The sequence below is a fragment of the Gopherus flavomarginatus genome, chromosome 1, assembly GCF_025201925.1.
Source record: "Gopherus flavomarginatus isolate rGopFla2 chromosome 1, rGopFla2.mat.asm, whole genome shotgun sequence".
NCBI classification, from domain to species: Eukaryota; Metazoa; Chordata; order Testudines; family Testudinidae; genus Gopherus; species Gopherus flavomarginatus.
The window spans coordinates 220,010,688-220,031,917 of NC_066617.1; the positions used below are offsets into that span (position 1 = coordinate 220,010,688).

Consider the following 21,230-nt stretch of genomic DNA (forward strand, 5'->3'; position numbering starts at 1 on the left):
TCACCACAAAGTGTGGAAGAAATTCAAGAATTCAATAAAATTAGCCTGAAATCATTGGTTGTAAATTAGACATTCATTTAGGTTAATTCTGTTATCAATGCTAGGCTGCTTACTCTTGGCATGCATTTGTCAGGGCTATAGGTTGATAAATTCCTCCCTCCCCCCCTCAAAAAAGAGAGCGAGAGAAAATGTCAGCTTGTTACCATTTTTGAGCTCTACCATTTTGAGCTAACCACTACATTCAGATGAATATGCCACACTAAAAAGAGTCTTAGCACAGAAAAGCCAACAGTGTCTTCATACAGTGAGAATTTCCAGTCAAATGTGGCAATGCGAAGTGAGGACATTCATTTTAATGAAGTGCTGTGGTGCACCTGATTTTGCCTCAGCCTAAAACTTTTTTGTTCTAATTGCTACCCTGTATCATTTAACCTACTTGATGTTTGCAGACCAAAATGAATTCAGCAGGAGGGGGGGACAGGGATGGGTGCCACATCATGTTGGGAATTATTCAAACACTTGGCCTGTGCAGACTTACTTCATAGCCTCAGCAGCTTGCTATAACATGCAGAATAGAACACTAAGAGGAGGAGATAAAGACACAGGCACACTTCTTCTTCTGGGTGTCAACGCAGATCTTTGATTAGAGCTATATGTAAAATATACCATGGCGGGATTGAAGGTTTAAGCCGTTGCCAGTGCTGTAAGGCTATATATCACCAGCAGCTCCAGAAGCAATTGTACATGAGGCAGATACCCCAGTATCCCCCATTGCATCCTGTTACAGGATGGAGTATACCTTCCTTCCCACCTGTCCTAACTCTGGTGTCCTGGAGAAGGGAAGTGGATATAGCTGTGTCCTCTTCGGGGAATCTAGTGCCACTACTTCTAGTGTCCCTTGCATCAGGGACAAAGGTAAGGAAGAGTGTTTTGTGCTCTCCCCACCCTTTACACATCCCCTCAGCTAGGTACAGGTTAGCCCAGTGTTCTGCCAACAGCGAAAGCTGTCTGAAGAAAGTTACCTACTGCCCCTTCTCAGCAGTGCAGGTGAAAACATGCACTCCTAAACAGCCATGAAGACAGGGAAATTGTAGTTGTATTGCTTTCTTCATCAGAGCAGCTCTGCCTCCTCCCTGCTTTCTTTGGGCACGAGCAGGAAGCAGTTCTTTGTCCTTGTTTGGATTGTTTTTAAAATGTAAGCTTTTCAGGAAAAGAATCTATCTTCTGGCATGTCTATAAAGCACATTGCATCCCTTGGGTAGTGGATAATGATAGGCTAAATCTTAGGGTTAATTGTGACAATACTGGGGAAGTCTGCAGATGCTCTTTCTCAGTGGTAGCTTCAGAAAACAGGATATATCCCAGCGCACAGCCCTTCCACTCTGGAGGGCTGGATTGGGGTCTACCCTTCTGTAGGATGAGCAGGAATGGGATCCACGTGAGAGATAATAGTTTTTCCTCACTTGTCGTTCCTTACTCTTGCATGTCATGCAAGAGCCAGGCACAAATTGAAATAAATGTGTAATTTAATCAATCTAACTCTCAGTTTTCATTCACTTCTTAGGCAAATGTCCATTGACTTAAATGGGAGTAAAGGCCTCAGTTTTAGCCCAGTATTAATAATAAAAAATAATTGTAATATTATATGTGCTATATATGTTAGCACAAACTCAGTGCAGTTTCCCTTTTGACTCAGAACTGTTCATCCATCATTTGGCTGGGGAGGATTAAATTGTACCTTGGCAATAATTTAAAATGCCAACTGGGCCACAAAGTTAAAACTTACACACAGTATTAGTAGCCCAAACAAAAGACATTTTAACATGCCAAGAAGCGATATGCTGATTTTGGCCATTACAGTTAGCAGATACAAAGACTTATGAAACAAAGGCACAATAGCATTGTTTCTCACTCGTTCAAATCAAAATGTCAGATTCTTAAAATAGTCAGCATTAGAGTAAGCATAAATCATAGAGATGCATCAGCAAGAAATTCCTCCAAATGACTCAACTTGGATGGTGGTATATTCAGAGAACAGCCTAAGTCTGTTGATGTCCATTGCGCAGTTCAGCTTTAGTGACTATACCATGCATTTCAAGAAGGGACTCAACATTCTTCAAATGATTTTACTAATCTCAAGATCAAGAGTCTCTTACAATAAGTTATCATCCAATTCATTGGGAGTTTTCAAATATTTAAAAGAAACAAAATAATATAGGTAGTTATTTAGCTTTAAACAGTAGCTACTGTGTGCATGTGCTTAACTTATTTGACAAAAATGTCCCAGAATTTTTAACATGCCAACTTTTTCATCATGAATTGCAGCTGACACTCTCGTTAATAGTCATGGGAGGAATTTATTTGGGGGCTCTGTGTGTGATATTTAATTTCAAATGTAGTTCACGGTATAATCAGCTGATGACTTTAACCTTCAATTTCTGGGCTTTTTGTTTACTAATTCCTTTAATCATTTTAGTTAAACACATTATCAGAACTGGTTCTGACTGAATTTATTGTTCAAGTAGCTCATAAAATTCTTTGTAAAAAGTATTTCCTATTAACCTAAAAGCAAAACCTTCATAAGTAATGCGTGCTTTTGCCACTCGTGACATATAGCTCTCCTCCTTGCAATAATTACACTAGTACTTTCCATGTGTTTTACAGCAGCAAAATACCGCATAAGAACTCTATAAATTAAGCTCTCGTTTATAACGAGGACAGTTAAAACTTTGAAGTAAACCACCAGTGAATGCTTCGAGGTATAGTACAATACACACTCAGTAAAGGGAAAGTACAGGTAATTCAGTGTCAGTAATGCAGATCTAGCCCACTATATGTATTTACATGGCCTGCGTGTTAGATTCAGATTCTATGTAATCAAACCGTTCTTTAAAAGAAACAAACTCAAAGTTTCTAGCTTTCATGTAAACCAGTGGAATGTTCCTGAGTCTGCTATGGAGAAATATGTGCTCCACTACGTCTCACTCATTGGATTGGATGTTAGCTCTGCAGTCTAACAATGACACTTTTTAATGTCAACCTTAACTACTTTATGGCTGATCACATTAAAAGATGGGATAAACAAGAGTGGTGGAAGTGGAAGTTGTTGGAGGGAAGAAAATGCAGAGAGAAGAAAAGAAGATAGGAAAGTGAGAGAAAAGCAAAGAAAGGATGGAGGGGAAAAGACAAAATAAGAGTGGTCGAGAAGATGACCACATTTTCCCACTGAGTGATGCTGAGACTTTTAACAAATAATGATAAAAATAGCTTAAAGTTTTGTTACTACATCAAGGACCATATTCCGCCCTTGATCTCTGTATAAATCTCCCAGGGATAGTATTGGGAAATCTTCTGTGGATTGATGCTAGCATATATTCCTAGATCGGCCTCTGGACTGCAATTAAAAATGGAAGGTGATTTCCTCCTCTGCATGCATTTGACATTTCTGGAAGAGAGTCTGAAAATAAGAAGAGCTTGCTCAGTATGCTCTGCATCTATTATGTCTACCTCAGTAGCAAAGGAGCACATGGTGGTTAACGTGATGACACTGAATGTACCTCAGAACTAAAAGCCGTTTGCTACTTATTATAAAGCATTAGTGTAGCAACATCAGTGCACTTCTTTTTTTCTGACGCAGCAGCAGTAGCAACAGTGAGAGCTGTGAGGCACCTTGGATTTTCCCATTACAGTCTGGAAATCTTTTGCCTCTCAAGCAGCATTAGCTGTGCCAGTGCTGTTCATTGCAAAGCCTGCTGAAGCCTTGTCCCTTCCAGCTAAGTTTCAAAGTTTGACTCTGACATTAGTCGCAGAAGGGATCCCTTCACACAATGAACAGCTTAATCAGACCATCCTTCCATTTTGCAACACACTAAATGCTCATTGGCCTCTCAGAGAACAAATGTGGTTTCTAGCTAATCAAATGCTGACAATGACCTTCCATCTCATCTTGTTGACACTTATTTGTAGTAATCCATGTTGAAGCTGATGTTGGAAATTGTATACTAAAGTTGACATCACCGTAAACTAGTATTTAATATGGTTTTACATTCCCAATTTACATTGTGTTTGTTTCGGTTCACAGGCCTTCAGGAGGGAGTTGAAAACTAAAGAACCTGTTATCATGAGTGCACTTGAAACAGTACGAGTGTTCCTGGCAGAGCAGCCTCTGGAGGGTCTGGAGAAGCTCTACCAGGAGCCTAGAGGTAATTGAATGTAGAACTGTAATAACATATTGATAGAAGAACCAGTGATGATTGACAGACCATAAATTCTTACTGCCACTGTCAGGGCAGCTTTTATATACTCCAAGCTGCATATCACTATTTCATAACCTGAACTCAGAGAAAGGGCAGCTGAAACCAGAACCTGGCAGTCCTCCTGCACACTGTAAAATAAAGGTGCATATTTAAAAGAATCGCTGTGAAGAGCTCAAAACCTCTTGTGTGGATGTATAACTTATAGACCGATTTGTGGTTCATAAATTTCAATCGTTAACCTCTTAGAGCTGGGAAATCCATGCCAATCTGAAAAGCTAACCAGAGAAAATTACAGTTGACCATCCTGAAATTTGTTTGGCTCCAAGTTTAGTATACAATGTTCCAGAAAAAAGCAGATTGCTTAAATAGAAACTGTGTGTGTGCCAGGTACCGCTCAAGATCTTTGCTTGATTCTTGTGGTCCCAGTTCAGCAAAGCTCTTAAATATGTTCTTAACTTTCAGGTAGACTTAAGCACATACTTAAATTTAAGCATTTTCACAAGTGCTTTGCTGAATGAGAATGGTCTTAAAGACATGCTCACGTCCATTTGAAATGTAAGCATGCACCTAAGTTCTTTGTGGAATATGGGCTCCTAACTGAATCCTTAGAAAATTATTACACTGTGATATATAATAGGACTAGGATTTGTTGAGGAACCTCAAATGATTGTACATTAATAAAGTATATTTGATAGATGTCTCTGGTTATGAATAGTTTTCTTGCTGTGTTTTTGAACATTTCAGTCTTGCCCCAATAGTTGTTATTTTCCTTATAAGAATATGCTCTAACGGCCTATTGAACTTCACATTTAGAGCTGTCTCCTGAAGAAAGGGCCCAGAATGTCACCAAACTCCTCCAAAGACAGGCAGATGAGGTCAAAACTGAATGGGATAAACTGAACCTGCATTCTGCTGACTGGCAAAAGAAGATAGATGAGGCTCTTGAAAGACTGCAGGAGCTCCAGGAAGCTATGGATGAACTGGACCTGAAGTTGCGCCAGGCTGAAGTGACCAAGGGTTCCTGGCAGCCAGTGGGAGATCTGCTAATTGACTCTCTGCAGGATTACCTAGAAAAAGTCAAGGTATCAGTGGGCTTCTACTCTTCAACATTAGTGGGAGGAAAACGTAATTGGTCTTGATTTGATGGTTATTCTCCCTGCATGTTTGCCCTCCTCAATCAAGAAACAACTTTTAAGATGAAGTGTTGGCCAATTTTAAAGAATTGCAGCATTTAAAGAATGATCTGATTCCCCAATAAAATCAATGTTAACGTGGAGTTCCAATTAAAAATATACATCAGTAATTTATGGCAAAAATATAAGGATGTCTAATTATCCCCAGCATAGATACTATTAACCCAGGGAATTTAGTGTTAAAATTAAATTTAAAAAATAAATCCAGACATGTTAAGGTATAGAATTGCACAATTAGGGTACCCAAACAAACTTAATTCTACCCTGTATTGTAGTCATGTAACCATACAATTAAGACTGTATAATTGTGTTTGTAGCTCCACCTTATATTAAACTGATTTTAAAAAGTAGATTTTTTTCCTTCCCCTCCTGCTGCCCCCATGATATCATCACAGGGAGGGTATTCTCTCACCTGCCCTCCCTCATGAGTAGTTCTGGTGAGTTAGGTTTGTTGTTTTGTTTTGTTGTAAATGAAATACTTGGTAATAATGGTCAACTTGCAGAATGCTCTCCAGTAGGACATTATATGTCAAACTATGTTGAAGAGAAAACATTATTATGAAAAATAACAAAAAAAAAGCCATTAATCAGAAAAAATTAATTGTAGCCAGAGCAAAAGATTTCCATAAGGGTTAAGTATATAAGAAATTTTAAGAGTCTGCAAGATTCTGTTGTTAAGATTATAGAGGACAAATAAAAGGTCTGACATCTATTTTGTGTCTTAATGAATTTTTAACCACTTATACAAAGTGAAACCGCTCCAACAGCTAACCCAAACTTGATGGGATACTCACTTGAGAGGTGGGAATTCCAGATTCAAGTCCTTTCACCAAATTAGGCAGAGCAGGTGAGTGTTCTATCCACTTTGGTGGATCTCTCCCTGGGTTTGACCAGACATTACATCTTTGACCTGAGAAACCTTCCCAATGAAAGTTCAGTCAAAACTAAGAAGTATGAGTCGATATTTGCTAACAAAAAAAAGTTTTGTCAAAAAATTCCTTACAAGATCTACTTGAAACCTATATATTAGCCCTAATTATTACTTCTTTATTCTATTCTAACATTGGCTAAGCTACAAATGGAAAAACTGTGTGTGCACATATATGGGATTTCAAATCCTTTGTAAATGATAATATTTCAAACCCTGTGTGAGAGTGTAGCTAGGTAAGATATATAGCACTCCAGGCAGTGCATTTCTAAGAGACGATAATACCATTTGGGTGGTGTTACAAGGCACTAGGCCAAAGGCTGAGTAATGTTAACTACCTGAGAAGTGCAGTAATTGCCTCAAAATGCACTGCCTAGAGTGCTGTTATTGCTCTAAGCAAATAGAATTTCTACATAAATAGTGAAAGTAGATAGATGTGAGCATTTGCTGGGCAATGTAGTCATGTCTGTAACATAAATAACCTGTAAGAAAGCTCCAGTTGTGTCTGGAGTTTAAAAGCCATCTTCATAAATTACGGAATGCATGATTGTTTGCTGTTTTGTTGTAGCTGTATTAGTCCCAGGATATTAGAGGGACAAGGTGGGTGAGTTAATATCTTTTATTGGACCAACTTCTAGTTTAACATATTGAGTTAAATATATATTTTTAAAAATTCACATGGTTTTTTTAAGTATATGTTTTAAGACGAAATAAGTCAAGAAAAGCAGTTCTTCTAAATATAAGATGAACTAGCTGTAGGGATTTTTTTTAGGTTTGCATTTCAATTTAAACATACTCGAAGTATGAACATTACAGCTAGGTCAAAGAAGCCTTCAGTCCTGATCTTGCAAACATTAAGGCTTTGTTTACCCTACGTACCTTTTAGCGACATGCCTGTGCCGCTACAGCTGTGCCGCTAAAAGGCGCATGGTGTAGCTGCTGTTTGTCAGTGGGAGAGAGCTCTCCCGCCGACAAAAAAACTTCCACCCCGAATGAACGGCGGTAGCTTTGCCAGCAGAAGAGCACTCCTGCTGACAAAGCACTGTTCACACCTGCGCTTTTTGTCAGCAAAACTTTTGTTGTTCGGGGGAATGGGGGTTTCACACCCCTGAACAACAAAAGTTTCATCGTTCTGTTTCCAGTGTAGTCAAAACCTTACACATATGCTTAACTTTAAGCTGAATAGCCCCATTGACTTGAAGTGTACACATGCATAACAGATTGCAGGATCAAGGCTTCAGTTTGTTGGGTTTTTGTTTTTTATTTTATTTATGTACAGGATCCATTTTATCAGGGGAGTACAGGCAGAGTATTGCAGGAATATTAGAAACGAAAGGCTTTTTAAAAACCACATTTCTATTGGGCAAAGTAGAGCAGTTTTGTTCTTTTCAGTCTGAGGAAGTTTGGATATACGACAAACTGGAATGGCTTAGGCTTTGCCAAACTCAGATTTTTACTCTGTTTGCAAAACCAAAACCAAACCAGGGCAGTTCCTCTCTGGTATCCATTTAATCAGCTATCAGAAGTATTGGGGAGAGGTTAAGAGATTCAGGCTGATTTCTATATACAGAAGAAAGAAAGAATGTATCATCAGTAGAAGACTCTTCATTGGACAGAACATATGTTTTTTCTCTTATAAAATACTACAGTTATGCAAATGCCTTTCAAGCACAGTAGTAAATCTATTAAGTATCCAAAAGGAAAAAATACTGTCACTTTGATGGGAAAATGATTAATAGTGCAATATCTAAAGTTCAAATGACTCAATAAATATAAGGAAACTATCTAAATCAGAAAAATAAAAAATGTACAAGGGAACACATTTACAGATCTGTGTATGAAAATTCAAGATGGTGGTGAACAAATGCCAGAATTCTACCTTAGAGTATGCCATGGGTAAAAATTTCATCCACTCCTTATTGCCAAATTAATCTGGGTGATTAGTACCCTGGTCCGCCTAACCTGGGTGCAAACTGCAGCATTGCAAAGCCCTACCCCATTTCCTTTGGCATCCCTGTGGCTGCACTGACCCATGTGAGGCATGAAGGACATGTCTGCACTACAAACTTTTGCTGATGCGATTTACATCAGTATAAATGACACTGCAGTTATTATATGGCTTGTGCACATGCATACGTGGCTCTTTGCATCAGCATTGTGCATACTCACCAGGAGTGCTTGTTTTGATGCACAGTACTGTGCACCATGGGTAGGTATCCCACTGTGCAACTCACCACTGTCCAGCACATCGTGTTTTGGGAAATGTTGGCAATGCATAGCTGGGCAGAAACAACTCACATGGGTGACTGGGACTGTGGGGTCAAGCTCCCATCATGAAACTTTCTCCACCCCATAATGCCATCTCTAACCCGTCATTTTCATGCCTATTTTGAAAATCCAAGGAACTCTGCGGTCTGCCATCTCTGACAGAATCGTTGAGCCTGCACATCTCTGTGCTATTGTCATGAGTGTGTACCCTGTGCTTGCAACAATCATCCGATACTTGCAGAGATGCAAGAGCAGCCAGGGGAAACATGATAATTTCATGGAAAACACTCTGCTGTGGAACATAGGAAGAACCAAATCAAGGTTGGTGATGGTGGTCACTGCAAATAGTGAGTAACTGCAAATAGTGAGGCACGGAAACAAGCACTGACTGGTGAGATTGTATTGTAACGTAAGACTGGATGATGAGAAGTGGACCGCAGTACTTCTGGATGCACCCACATTCCTTCATCTGTTTGCCCAGCTCACACCAGCCCTTCATCTCAGGGACACCAAAATGAGAGCAGTGCCGATGGTGGAGAATCGAATGGTAATTACACTGTGGAAAGGTGGAATGCCAATTGCTACCAGTCCTTGGGAAATCATTTTGGAGTTGGAAAAGTGACAGTAGGGGCTGTTGTCATGCAAGTATGCAGGATCATCAATGATCTCCTGCTACACAAGACTGTGACTCTTGGCAAAGTGCAGGATGTAATGAATGGATTGGCAGCAATGGGGTTCCCAAATTCCGGGGTGGGTCTCTTTGTCTCTCCAGTTGAAGCTGTTCCGCTTTGAAAAAAAAACTTGAATAGTCATTGGGCCAGAGAGAGAGTGGCTGGGAATGGGTCTGTAGCCTGGCACTAAGGGCACTCACCTGGGAGGAGGGGGCACCCAAGTTCCAGTACCTTTTGCAGTGACTATTTAATTGTTTATACAAAGTGGAACAGCTTCAACAGGAGAGACTGGGAGAAATCCACCCAGAATACCCCACAGCCTGGTGCTTAGGGCACTCACCTGGTATGGGTGAGATCTGGGTTCTTATCCCTGTCCCCAAGCAGGGAACTAAACCTGGGTCTCCCATGCTCCTAGTGAGTGTCCCAACCATTGTGCTAAATGTTAGAAGAGGTGGCATCAGCACCTTCTCCTCTGGGAAGCTTGTCCTTACTCAAATAAACTCAACTTTTTGTTCGATCCCAAATGAAATTTTTCCAACTTTTTTTGATTCGCCGCTAATTCTAAAAAATGTTGATTTCCATTTGACCCAAACCAATTTTTCTCATTTTTCATAACTGCGAACAAACTAAAAAATCAGTTACTTGCACAGCTCTATTCATGAGGACTGCAGTATTCCCTGCCAGGGATTCATTGTATGGGAAAGAACCTCTTAGTCTGTGCATTTCTGACTAAGAATCACAAGTGATATCTGGCAAGGTGGCCACCTTGATGACGTACATTTCTTTTCAAACCTCCACCAGAACAGCACTCACTGCGGGATTTCCAAATGTCGGCTGGTACCCAACTGAGCAATAACTCTCTGGGGAAGCCGGCTTTCCCATGTTGATTTCCATGGAAATCTTTTTCATGGAAATGGGAACTCTCAATCTCATAGTGAGGTTTGGGGGCTAGCTTCCTGCAGAGCAAGAGAAAAGCCTCCTTCCTCATGCTTAGGCTAAGGCAGCCACTGCTATACATCTCATGTCCTGAGAACAAGAGAGAGTGTTCATGGTTCAGACATAAAAACACCTCCATGTGCTGAACATCATCAGAAAATACAGCATACTGCTGTCTTTGAACATTAATGAACTACTCAGCTTGCTCTCTGGCTTTTCACAAATACTCCATTGTCATGCCAGTGTTGCCTTGTGACTGCTTTTCAAAGTTCCCTCTGAGACCTTTTACTGCAGAAAAAGGCTTCCATTTAGAGAAAAGAACTAGGAAATAGTGCCAGATCAGGGGATTTATGAGATTTTCCCCAGGGAATTATGGGAGTTTGACAGTTTCTCCCATAATCCCCCATAGGCTCCCAGAAAGCCTTTTGAAAATTGGAAGCCATTGTGTACCAGTATTTGTGGAATGGGTATCCAGAAGGCAGTGCAGCTGCACTGTTGTTAACTGCATTAGTGTGAATATTACACCCAAAACAACAGGCTATTGTGAATGTGCTGCACTGTTGATACTTACACCAGGGATATGCCTTCAAGTCAACCACCAGCAATTCAGCTGTCTGCTGTAAGCAAATTAACAGCACAGTCTTATGGAACCCTGGGGAAATAGATCTCTTATCTGAAAGTTTTCAGGCAAGAACAAGAGAATGGTGCCAAAGGCAACTTCAGTTCCAAATGAAAGTATCTGTCTCCAGTGTCATCAACTCAGGAATGCCCACCCAACTGAAGGATAGGTGATTTAATCCTGTTTTCAAGTAACTCCATTCTGAGGAGTGCTTTGTTCTCCTCTATCGGCTCATAGAGAGAGCAACTTGAGGATAGCTAACTGTGAAACAATGGTCAGAAAAAGCAGCAAAGAATCCTGTGGCACCTTATAGACTAACAGACGTTTTGGAGCATGAGCTTTCGTGGGTGAATACCCACTTCTTCAGATGCATGTCAGATGCATGGTCAGAACTTCTTGTTTAGTCAGAGAAATCCTGTGCTTTCCTATCTGTAGGTGAACTTACTTTGAAAACTATCCAGACCTCTTAAAGTAGTTTTAGCTGCTGCATCTTCACTTTTAAACATTTCAATTAAGTATCTTTATAGCAGAAAACTTGCATATTGGATATAAAATATTGTTTTTAAGATTCTTAACGTAAAGAAACTCCTTGGAAAGTTTAGGTGAACTTTTAAAGACTTTTGGCTCTGCTATTTGTACAACTTGTGTTATATTAAACTGTATACAATAAACTATATACAAGCAGGCATTAGGTAAAACCAAATAAATAAAATGTTGCTGGAATATTAGCCTCTAGCCAATTAAGAGCCATTAAGGCAACCATATTCATGTCTGTTTTTGGCTTCTCCCATCCTTTGGGACCGATCCAGGTTTTCTTGAAATAAACTGTGCACTCTTTTATTTTAAAAATGATTAAAATTGTGATTATGAAATTGTGAAGCAAAGCGCACCAGCGAGAGAGAGAGAGAGCCATGCCCATCCTGTAAGTGTTTTCTCAACTTGGCAGCCAAGCCTGCATCACATATTGCTTAGTCCAGTCTTTCTGAAGCAGTGACTGACAATTGTGGCTAACTTCTGAGACATGTTCACTAGAGATTGTCTTCCTTCTTATTTGTGAACTGAGCAGAATTTGAACTCGGATCTCTTCAGATGAGAAGTGTATTGAACTGCTTATCAGCTGCTCCTAAATGACTTTCTGTATCCATTTGATCTCCTTGTCCCTTGGGCATCCCTCCTCTAACTGAGGTAAAAGCAAGACCTTCCTTAAAAGAATTTGCTATATCTTAGCTGTGCTATTTTATCATCAGAGAAAAAAAACAAGCCATATTGTGTACCGCAGTGAGCTTTAAGTGTCACTGAATTATTGCATGTAATTTAGTAGTTTGTAATATATATATTTAGAGGCTGTGGGAATTAAACATCAGTGACCTGTTCTGACAGTGATTCTGTTCTAAACTAAGTGAAACTGGAAGAGAATACACTACTTATAAAAGTCTGCTGTATTTGACAATTAGGGCTTGACTACACTTGCAGTTGTGCAGCGCTGGGAGTTACAGCTGTCTTCATACAGCTGTGTAGGGAAAGCGCTGCAGTGTGGCCACACTGACAGCTGCCAGCACTGCAATGTGGCCACATTTGAGTGATGCATTGTGGGCACCTATCCCACAGAGCACCTCGTCCCATTTTGTTACCATGGGTTGTGGGAAGGGGACGGAAGGGTGCGGGTCATTCCGCTTCCTGTCCCAATGTCCCGTGGTGCATCTCTTCACATCCCAGCAGTCACTGTTTTTCCGTCCACATTTGGTGCCATTGTGAGTCTCCCAACGGTTTCTGTGCAGTGTGATTTCTGTGGGAAATCGAGCCTGAGCTGCTGAGGACTTTCCTGATGAGTGTTGCCAGCACATCATGGTTGGCAGTTGAGCTATTCCTTCAGCTTCAAAGTGACAGTGAGGAGTCCGACGATGATATCGATTCGCCTGACGTGTATGACAGTGAAGTGCTTTTGGCATTAACGGAAATGCTCCGCACTGTGGAACGCCGCTTTTGGACTCAGGAAACAAGCACTGAGTGGTGGGATCACATCGTCATGGAAGTATGGGATGATGAGCACTGGCTGCAGAACTTTCGGATGAGAAAAGCCACTTTCATGGGACTGTGTGAGGAGCTCGCCCCCACCTTGCGGCACAAGGACACGAGATTGAGAGCTGCCCTGTCAGTGGAGAAGCGGGTGGCTACACTGCTCTACAGCTAAAATGCTTCTGAAATAAATGTAGTCCAACTTTACTAATTCTGGGTCACTAAGAACGAAAACGATACTTAAAATTGTTGATTGGCTCTAGTTTTCAAGATATGCTATTGGGTCAGTATATACGACCCTTGACTTGGGAATGGCGGAGGATAAGTGAGTTATAAAGGGAAGGGATCTCAATTTAAACCAGAAATGACTAAAATACATCTTTGACTGGATCGATGAATAAATCTATGACTGGGTTTGGACAGTACTTGCTTTTTAGGCAAAACAATGAATGATGCAATCTGAAGCTGGTATTGCGTCAACATGATATGAATTGCATCATGTTATTCCTAGAAGTCATGGATGATGCAATCATAACGAAGCTTACATCACTCTGCTGAACAAATTGCCCTATATCAGCTCTAGAAATCATGCAGTGTCAGTGCTCTCTTATTTGTCAGTGTTTGATTTTGCAAAGGGACACATTTCTGTTTAGCCAAAGTGAGCAGAGATGCCTCGTACTTGTGTGAAGAGTGCAGATAACTTCTGCTATGTTTGTGGTGAAGTGACTTTTGCATCACAAAAGCGCAGTCTAACCACTATGGTTAAGAAAGCCTATCACCTTTCTTTTGGCTGCAAAATTGGAGATCAGGACAAGAGATGGGCCCCACACATATGCTGCAAGACTTGTGCAACAAATCTTGGCCAGTGGTTGAACAGGAAAAGGAAATCTATGCCTTTTGCAGTGCCAATGATTTGGAGAGAGCCAACAGATCATCCCAGCAATTGTTACTTCTGCATGGTGCCTCCAGTTGGGAAAGGTGTGTCAAAGAAGAAAAAGTGGACTGTGCATTATCCAAACATTCCATCAGCTATACGCCCAGTACCCCACGGAGAAGGACTGCCGGTTCCTGATGCACCAGAATCATTCTCACTTGAGTCAGACGAGGAAGAGGATGAAACTTCTGGTCCGGAACCATCAATGTCATAGGACTCACTTTTTCTCCCATCCTCCTCCTCTGAACCACACCTCATAACACAAGGTGAACTGAATGACCTTGTCAGGGATTTGGAACTACCCAAGAGTAAGGCAGAGCTGTTGGGCTCCAGACTACAGCAGTGGAATCTCCTGGCAGGCTATCAGGGCATATGGAGCCCATCAATGCTTGCAGACTATTGCTGGACAGTGACAAGAGATGCTCCATTTGATGAATACAAGAGACAAGAAGCACCGAGTAGACACTGAACAGGACTAAACTATGTACATAATAGTTTTTTGCCTTTTGTTTCATAATAAATTTTATTTCTATACCCTTTTGCTGATTTTTAAAGTGTTACATAAACAGGACAGCTGAAATATTATCATGTAAAGCAACCATAAACACATGAAAAGACCTAGGTTTACAATTTATGATTAAAACTCTACTATCTACACAATACACATAGACATAAAATGTAAAAACTTAAATATCTTAGAAACAGTAGCCAATCAGTTGTTTTAATTGTCATATTTGAATTCAGCACATCAAAATACATAATAAATATCACATTTTATCTCTGAAGCAGACGACTTCTCAAAAATTGTAGACCAGTGCTATTGCACTCTGGAAGCTGGCAACTCCAGACAGCTACCGATCGGTCGCGAACCAGTTTGGAGTGGGAAAGTCAACCGTTGGAATTGTGTTGATGCAAGTTTGCAGGGCCATTAATTGCATCCTGCTAAGAAGAACCATGACTCTGGGGAACATGCAGGACATTCTGGATGGCTTTGCACAAATGGGTTTCCCTAACTATGGAGGGGCAATAGATGGGACGCATATTCCTATTCTGGCACCACCCCGCCTAGCATCTGAGTACATTAATTGGAAGGGGTATTTCTCTATGGTTCTCCAGGCACCTGTGGATCACTGTTGGTGTTTCATTGACATTTACACAGGCTGGCTTGGAAAGGTGCATGATGCACGCATCTTTCGGAACAGTGGCCTGTTTTAGAAGCTGCAGGCCGGGACTTTTTTCCCAGACCGGAAGATCACAGCAGGGGACGTTGAAATGCCCATTGTGATCCTTGGAGACCCCGCTTACCCGTTAATGCCTTGGCTCATGAAACCGTATACAGGGAAGCTTGACAGAGCAAGGACTGGTTCAACTACAGGCTGAGCCGGTGCAGAATGACTGGAGTGTGCTTTTGGCCTTTTAAAAGGGCGCTGGTGTTCTCTTTATGGGAAGCTAGACTTGGGGGAAAGCAGCATCCCTGCAGTTATATCCGCGTGCTGTACCCTCCATAATATTTGTGAAGGGAAAGGTGAAACATTCAGTCAGGAATGGACCTCCGAGGTTCAACGCCTGGAGGCTGAATTTGCACAGCCAGAGAGCAGGGCTACTAGAGAGGCCCAGCACAGGGCTACAAGGATTAGAGATGCCTTGAGGGAGGAATTTGAGGCTGAAAGCCAACAGTAATTTTTGGTGCCTTGCAAGGGAGTGAAGTGCAGTGGTTACAATGATTTACAGTGTCTTTTTTTTTCCTGGGCTACGGTATCTTACACTTTCTGCAATAAAGAAAACTGTTTTGAAAGCCACGAATTCATTTATTGAAAAGAAAATAACTAAAAGGGCAGGGGGGTGGAGTGGTGAACTGTACAGTCAGAGGTTTGAATACGTCCTGTCTGGAGTGCTGTGCAATGACTGCTGCACTTCAGGATGAAAATGCTGCATGGTGATGGGGGTTGAGTGCAGGGGGAGGGGTCGTAGTTCTCCGGGCTGGTAGGTGAACATACAGGTGTTGGGGGCAGCTGGTGGTGGTAATAACCTGGATGCTGGAGAAGAGGGTTTTGAGCTGACGTTAGGGCACAAGGAAAAGAGCTTTGGGACTGGGGGGTGGGCCGCATGGTACTGCTCTGCCTGCATGGCTACGAGTGACTGGATACAGTCAGTTTGGCACGTCAGGATGCTTATCAGCTACTTCGTGCTTTTCTTCTTAGCTACTGCCTTTCTCCTGCTTTCTCTTTCCCTCCAGCACTGCATTTTTTCCCTCCAGTCCTGGAGTTTTTTACTCTCTCTGGCAGACTGATTCATAACAGCTTTCACCATATCTTCTTTGCTTTTTCGTGGATTCTTTCTCAGGTTTTGTAGCCTTTCAGCAGTCTCTGATCCAGCCAGTGGGGTATTCAAGGACACTGTTATTAGAAAGACAAAAATTGAAACATTTAACAGAGAGGCAGCATTGTGTATAATCACAGTGAAGGAGTTTACAGTCTCACTTTAGCATACTTTCCACATACCAACCAGAGCACAGAGAACACACAGCAGCGAAGAAATAGTGAGTAACAGGGATTGAGTGCAGGAGTTAATTAATCCTGGAAGATATCTCGCTGCTGCAAGTCACCTGGGAAGGGGGACTGATTGGGTCAGGGCTGTACTGGGGTTTCATTGCATTGGGGAAAGCAAACTGCTCTAGGGGGACCTACACTGAACACTATCCCAACATTTTCCACAGGAGTTAATCCTGGAAGATATCTCGCTGCTGCAGGTCACCTGGGAAGAGCGGGAGGGTCTTCTACAGCAATGCGGATTCCGCCCTGGCCCCTATGCAGCTTGCCTGTGTGCAGCAATGGTCCCCCCACCCCTCGCGGCACAGTGGCACAGACGCGTTAGCCTGACTGGGATAAGGACCACAGTGGCTCTCCCTATAAACTTGCGCAAGCGCATTGCCCACGCTCTGGCTGAAACTTTTGAAGAGATTACCGAGGCCGATTATCACGATGTGATAGACCACATCAATGAACTGTTCCACATCTAGGCATGCATGCATGCAGCCATAACCCCCCCTTCTCTCCCGAAACATTTCCATTCTGAAAATAAAAGCTGCTTACCGGGAACACGCTCCTCTGCTTCTCCTTCACCAAGTTCCAGCTGCTGCGACTGGCTACCTTCCTCCTGGCTTGAGAAGAGCTCCTGGCTGCATGCCTCCTGGGACTCTGGGGTGTCTCCCCCCACCCCAGTACCCTCACTCTCGGTTTTCTCCCTCCCCCACCTCCTCCTCATCTACCCGCTCTGAACTGTCCATCGTGGTCCTCGGATTGGCAATGGGGTCACCCCCAAGTATCGCTTCCAGCTCCTTGTAAAAACGGCAGGTCTTGGGGGCAGCACCTGAACGGCAGTTTCCCTCACGGGCTTTGCAATAGACAGTCCGCAGCTCCTTTACTTTAACCCTGCACTGCACCACGTCCCGTTCATGGCCCCTTTCCAGCATGGCCCTTGAGATCTGCCCATAGGTATCGTAATTCCTACGGCTGGAGCGCAGCTGTGACTGCACAGCTTCCTCTCCCCAAACACTGATGAGGTCCATCAACTCACCATTGCTCCATGCTGGGGCTCGTTTGGCGCGTGAAGGCATGGTCACCTGGAAAGATTCACTGATTGATTGCACTCCACCTGGCTGAGCAAACAGGAAGGGGATTTTTAAAATTCCGGGGGCATACAGAGGGCGAGTCACCTGAGGCCAGGGCAGTAGAGTGCGAACTGATGAGCAGAGTGGCTGAACAGGCATTCTGGGATACCTCTGAATACCCCAGAGGCCAATTACAGCGCTTTTGGTGGCCACACTTAAGGAGCAGTGCTGCATCACCAGTGCTGCAATCCTTATACCTGAGGCAGAGCAGGAGTACAACCAGCACTGCAGCCAGGGAGATGCAGCGCTGTATGTGCCTTCCAAGTGTGGACGGTGAGTAAGTTGCAGCGCTGATGGTGGGTTTACAGCGCTGCAACTCTCCAGTGTAGCCAAGTCCTCAGTCATTCTGGTACAACTGCTGCTGAGAGGCAGCTGTGCTGCAATGGTGCAGTCCTTACTGTAAAAGGCAAAGATGGCATTGTTTCAGTAAAGTAGTCACTGTATGGTTCTGTTATGCAGCGGTTTGTGCTGAGAGGTGCCTACAATGTGGGTTCTGGGAACTCAGGGCCATACTCTGTGTCTTATAGTGTAAAGGTGCAGGAAGTATTTACCCCCAAACTGAGTTATCACAGGGCTGATCTACACTACCATGGGGAATCGATCTAAGTTCCGCAACTTCAGCTACATGAATAACATAGCTGAAGTCAACGTACTTTGATCTACTTACTACAATGTCTTCACTGCGGTGTGTCGATGGGAGATGCTGTCCTGTCAATTCCCCTTGTGCTTCTCGTTGAGGTGGAGTACCAGAGTCGATGCTAGAGCAATTGGCGGTCAATTTATCACATCTATACTAGGCATAATAAATAGATCCCCACTGGATCCATAGCTGCCTGTCAATCCAGCCTGTAGTGTAGACAAGCTCTAAGTTAATACATAATCATGCATTTTGTCATGAGGGGAGAAATAATTTTTGAGGGGAGGGAGGTAAGAATTGTCTATGGGCATAACTAGAACCACACATTAGTGTGATGTGATCAGAAAGCTATGGATATTAGGACACATGAATCTCTCTAGTCAAAGGAGGATGGCAGGAGTGGTGTTCCAAAGGAGGAAGCCAATATTAAAATATGATCAGAGCACTATAGGAGCCATTCTACAAGTTGCTATTTGGGAGAGGTGCTGAGTAAGCACCTCTCCTAACCAGCCAGCCTTACCCAATTTTGGAATTGCAATGGCCAGTCCAGTTCCCTGCTGAACCATGTAATGCTGCTACCATGGTCTTGTCCATTTCTATGCCACCAGGTGCTTGGAGTGAGGATTCTGTCAGTGTAAACTAGGGAAACGTGGAGTGAATCTGGGCCCTTCTGTCAGGGAAAATGCAATAAATATCATACTACAAATATGGATGAATTGGTGCGAAGGCGTCATGGAATATGGAAATTTACACAAAACCTTCCAAGCTTTCTGCCATTTGAGAATTCCATCTACTTTTTTTATTTGCTGATGGGCCCTGTATGCTTAGACATCCAGAGAAACATTTACATGTTCCCACATTGAGGTGTGAACTTTGGCCAATAATAAGTTACTGCTGCTCAGAGCAGCATAAACATACTCTCAGGTTCTGAGTTAACTTACTTTGATTTTCCATGATAGTATCCACTGTTGTTTGGTATGACCTAGATTCCTCTCTTGTTGTTCCAGAGCAATGCCCCCTCTTTTTTGGGAGTTTGCAGGTCTACAACAGTAAACAACTTTGGGATTTTTAGTTATATCTTTTTTTAATTTGTGGCAGCATAAAAGGTTGGTGGTTTTTGACTAGCAGAATTTGGAGGGAAAATTTTTAGTAAGTTGCTACATTTTTTAGCATGCAAGCCAGGATACCAAAGGATTCTGTAACGGCTTATCTACACTTGAAACGCTCCAGTATTTCAGTTCTGTAGACACTCCCTACACTGATGGGTCTCAGGAGCTCCAGAGATACTGCTGGGATACTGGAGTATATTTTAGCAATTTGCAACCATTATTTCTCAGTCAACCATCTCACTTCAGATATTTCCCCTGCTATTATTGCTAGATTTTAAAGAAAGAAATATGATACATATAGTTATACATAGAATATGAAATCATCAGAAATCATGATTTGATTAGAGATTAAAAAGAAAAATAATGAGCTAGACAGCATATCCTAATGTAGTAATATTAAAATAATGATAATGAAAATATTGAAATCCTTAATTAAAAGTTGTCATATTGTTAAGCAACAAACTTAAATTGCATGCAATTCTAAAGATCACATTTCAATTATGTTTGTTTCCTTTTTAGAATATTAATAAAGTACTAGCCTTTCCTAATTTAAATAGACCACTAGTTTACTATTTCATTGTTATAGTGCTTTTGGATTGTGTAGAAGCAACTTACAATAATTATTTCAGACATCTGCTTAGTATTCTTTGAAGTGTATAGAAGTTCTTTTTCAGTTTCATTTGAACTCCAGCTGTCTGTACCAAAGTCTATAATCAATCTGAATTAAGTTGTCCTTCTTCCCTTAATATATATCTTATTAAGTTCTGCACTGGTCTCTTAGTGAGTCTTAAAAGCTAATTCATGTAGAATTGCCATTTTCTGCTAATTCGTTTGTCAGGTTTCCAAAACCCAACTAAAAACAGTTGGTGAAACAATTAGTAATGCTGTTAAGAACAACTTTTGCAGGAATGGAATACATTTGGACTTGATCAGACCTCTCCCAGTAACAAATATTTAGAGGAAATGAACCGATGACATTTTACAGGGCTTTATTTTTAAATACAAATATGTATTATGATCTCTTCACTGTTCAATAAAATCAGGAGACATTTTTCAATAACTAATATTCTTCAGCTGTTGCTTTATCAGCACTATATATGTTAATAATCATCTAAAGTAGCAGTGTCGCCAAATAGAACACACATGAACTTTGTTTAAAGACAGAAGTCTCATTAGGATATCTAAATCCATTGGAACAATTTGAGACCCTGAAGATGTCTTTATTTATTATTGAACTTGCAATTTTAGTTATGTCTCTTTGTGTATTTGGAGCTTTGGAGTTTTTACTGTGATTGAGTCTGATGAAAGCAGTAGCTGAAATATGTTAGATTTGTTATTGAATTAAGCTGGCTGTGCAGTTACCATGTCTCCTAAAACGTCCAAGAATATTCAGCTAATCAGATCACTTAATTAGCTGAATGGCTTGACATCCCATTGCTATAAAGAGATGTCATTTTACTCCACAAAATGTTCAATAGACTGCTCTGTTGTCACTGTTGGAAGCAGGTGGGGTTTTTTTTGTTTATTTTTTTATAAATATAAAATTTATTTAAAATCCTTGGGAATGCTTCATAATACATTCATACCTGCTTACAATAACATCTCTTTAGTATCTTTATGGTTCTCGGTTTCTGTGAGATAAAAGCTCAGTTTTGCCTTGTTTGGTCTCATCCAAACAGCTCATGAAAGAAATTCATTTCTCAAATGGAAAGAAACATCACTAGAGGAACAGTTATTTAACACTTGGAACTGTTGTAAATTTAATCTAAGGAGTCTAAGCTGCTGTGGGCTGTTGTTACATAAATAATCACAATGACTGTAGAGCATTTTGTGGCAATAAGTTGCAGTGTAACTAAGACAATGTTATATCTATAATGTAAACTATTATTGTTTTATTTTTATTGTAACATCAAAGCTACACATTTCTCATCTAGTATTCAGTAGGTGTGCTGTCCTTGTGGTTAATATGATTAGTCAATGGAAGCTAAATTAT

General features: G+C 41.4%; 1 protein-coding gene across 11 annotated transcripts in view; it reads left to right on the forward strand.

Moving 5' to 3' along the window:
• Nucleotides 1-21,230, forward strand: part of DMD (dystrophin) — a 2,125,007-nt gene that overhangs the window by 1,834,730 nt on the left and 269,047 nt on the right. For all 11 annotated transcript variants that reach the window (XM_050936430.1, XM_050936437.1, XM_050936440.1 and 8 more), the window contains 2 exons: nucleotides 4,082-4,202; nucleotides 5,070-5,338. In XM_050936430.1, coding sequence (XP_050792387.1) covers nucleotides 4,082-4,202; nucleotides 5,070-5,338 — 390 coding nt within the window. The remainder of the gene's footprint in view (nucleotides 1-4,081; nucleotides 4,203-5,069; nucleotides 5,339-21,230) is intronic.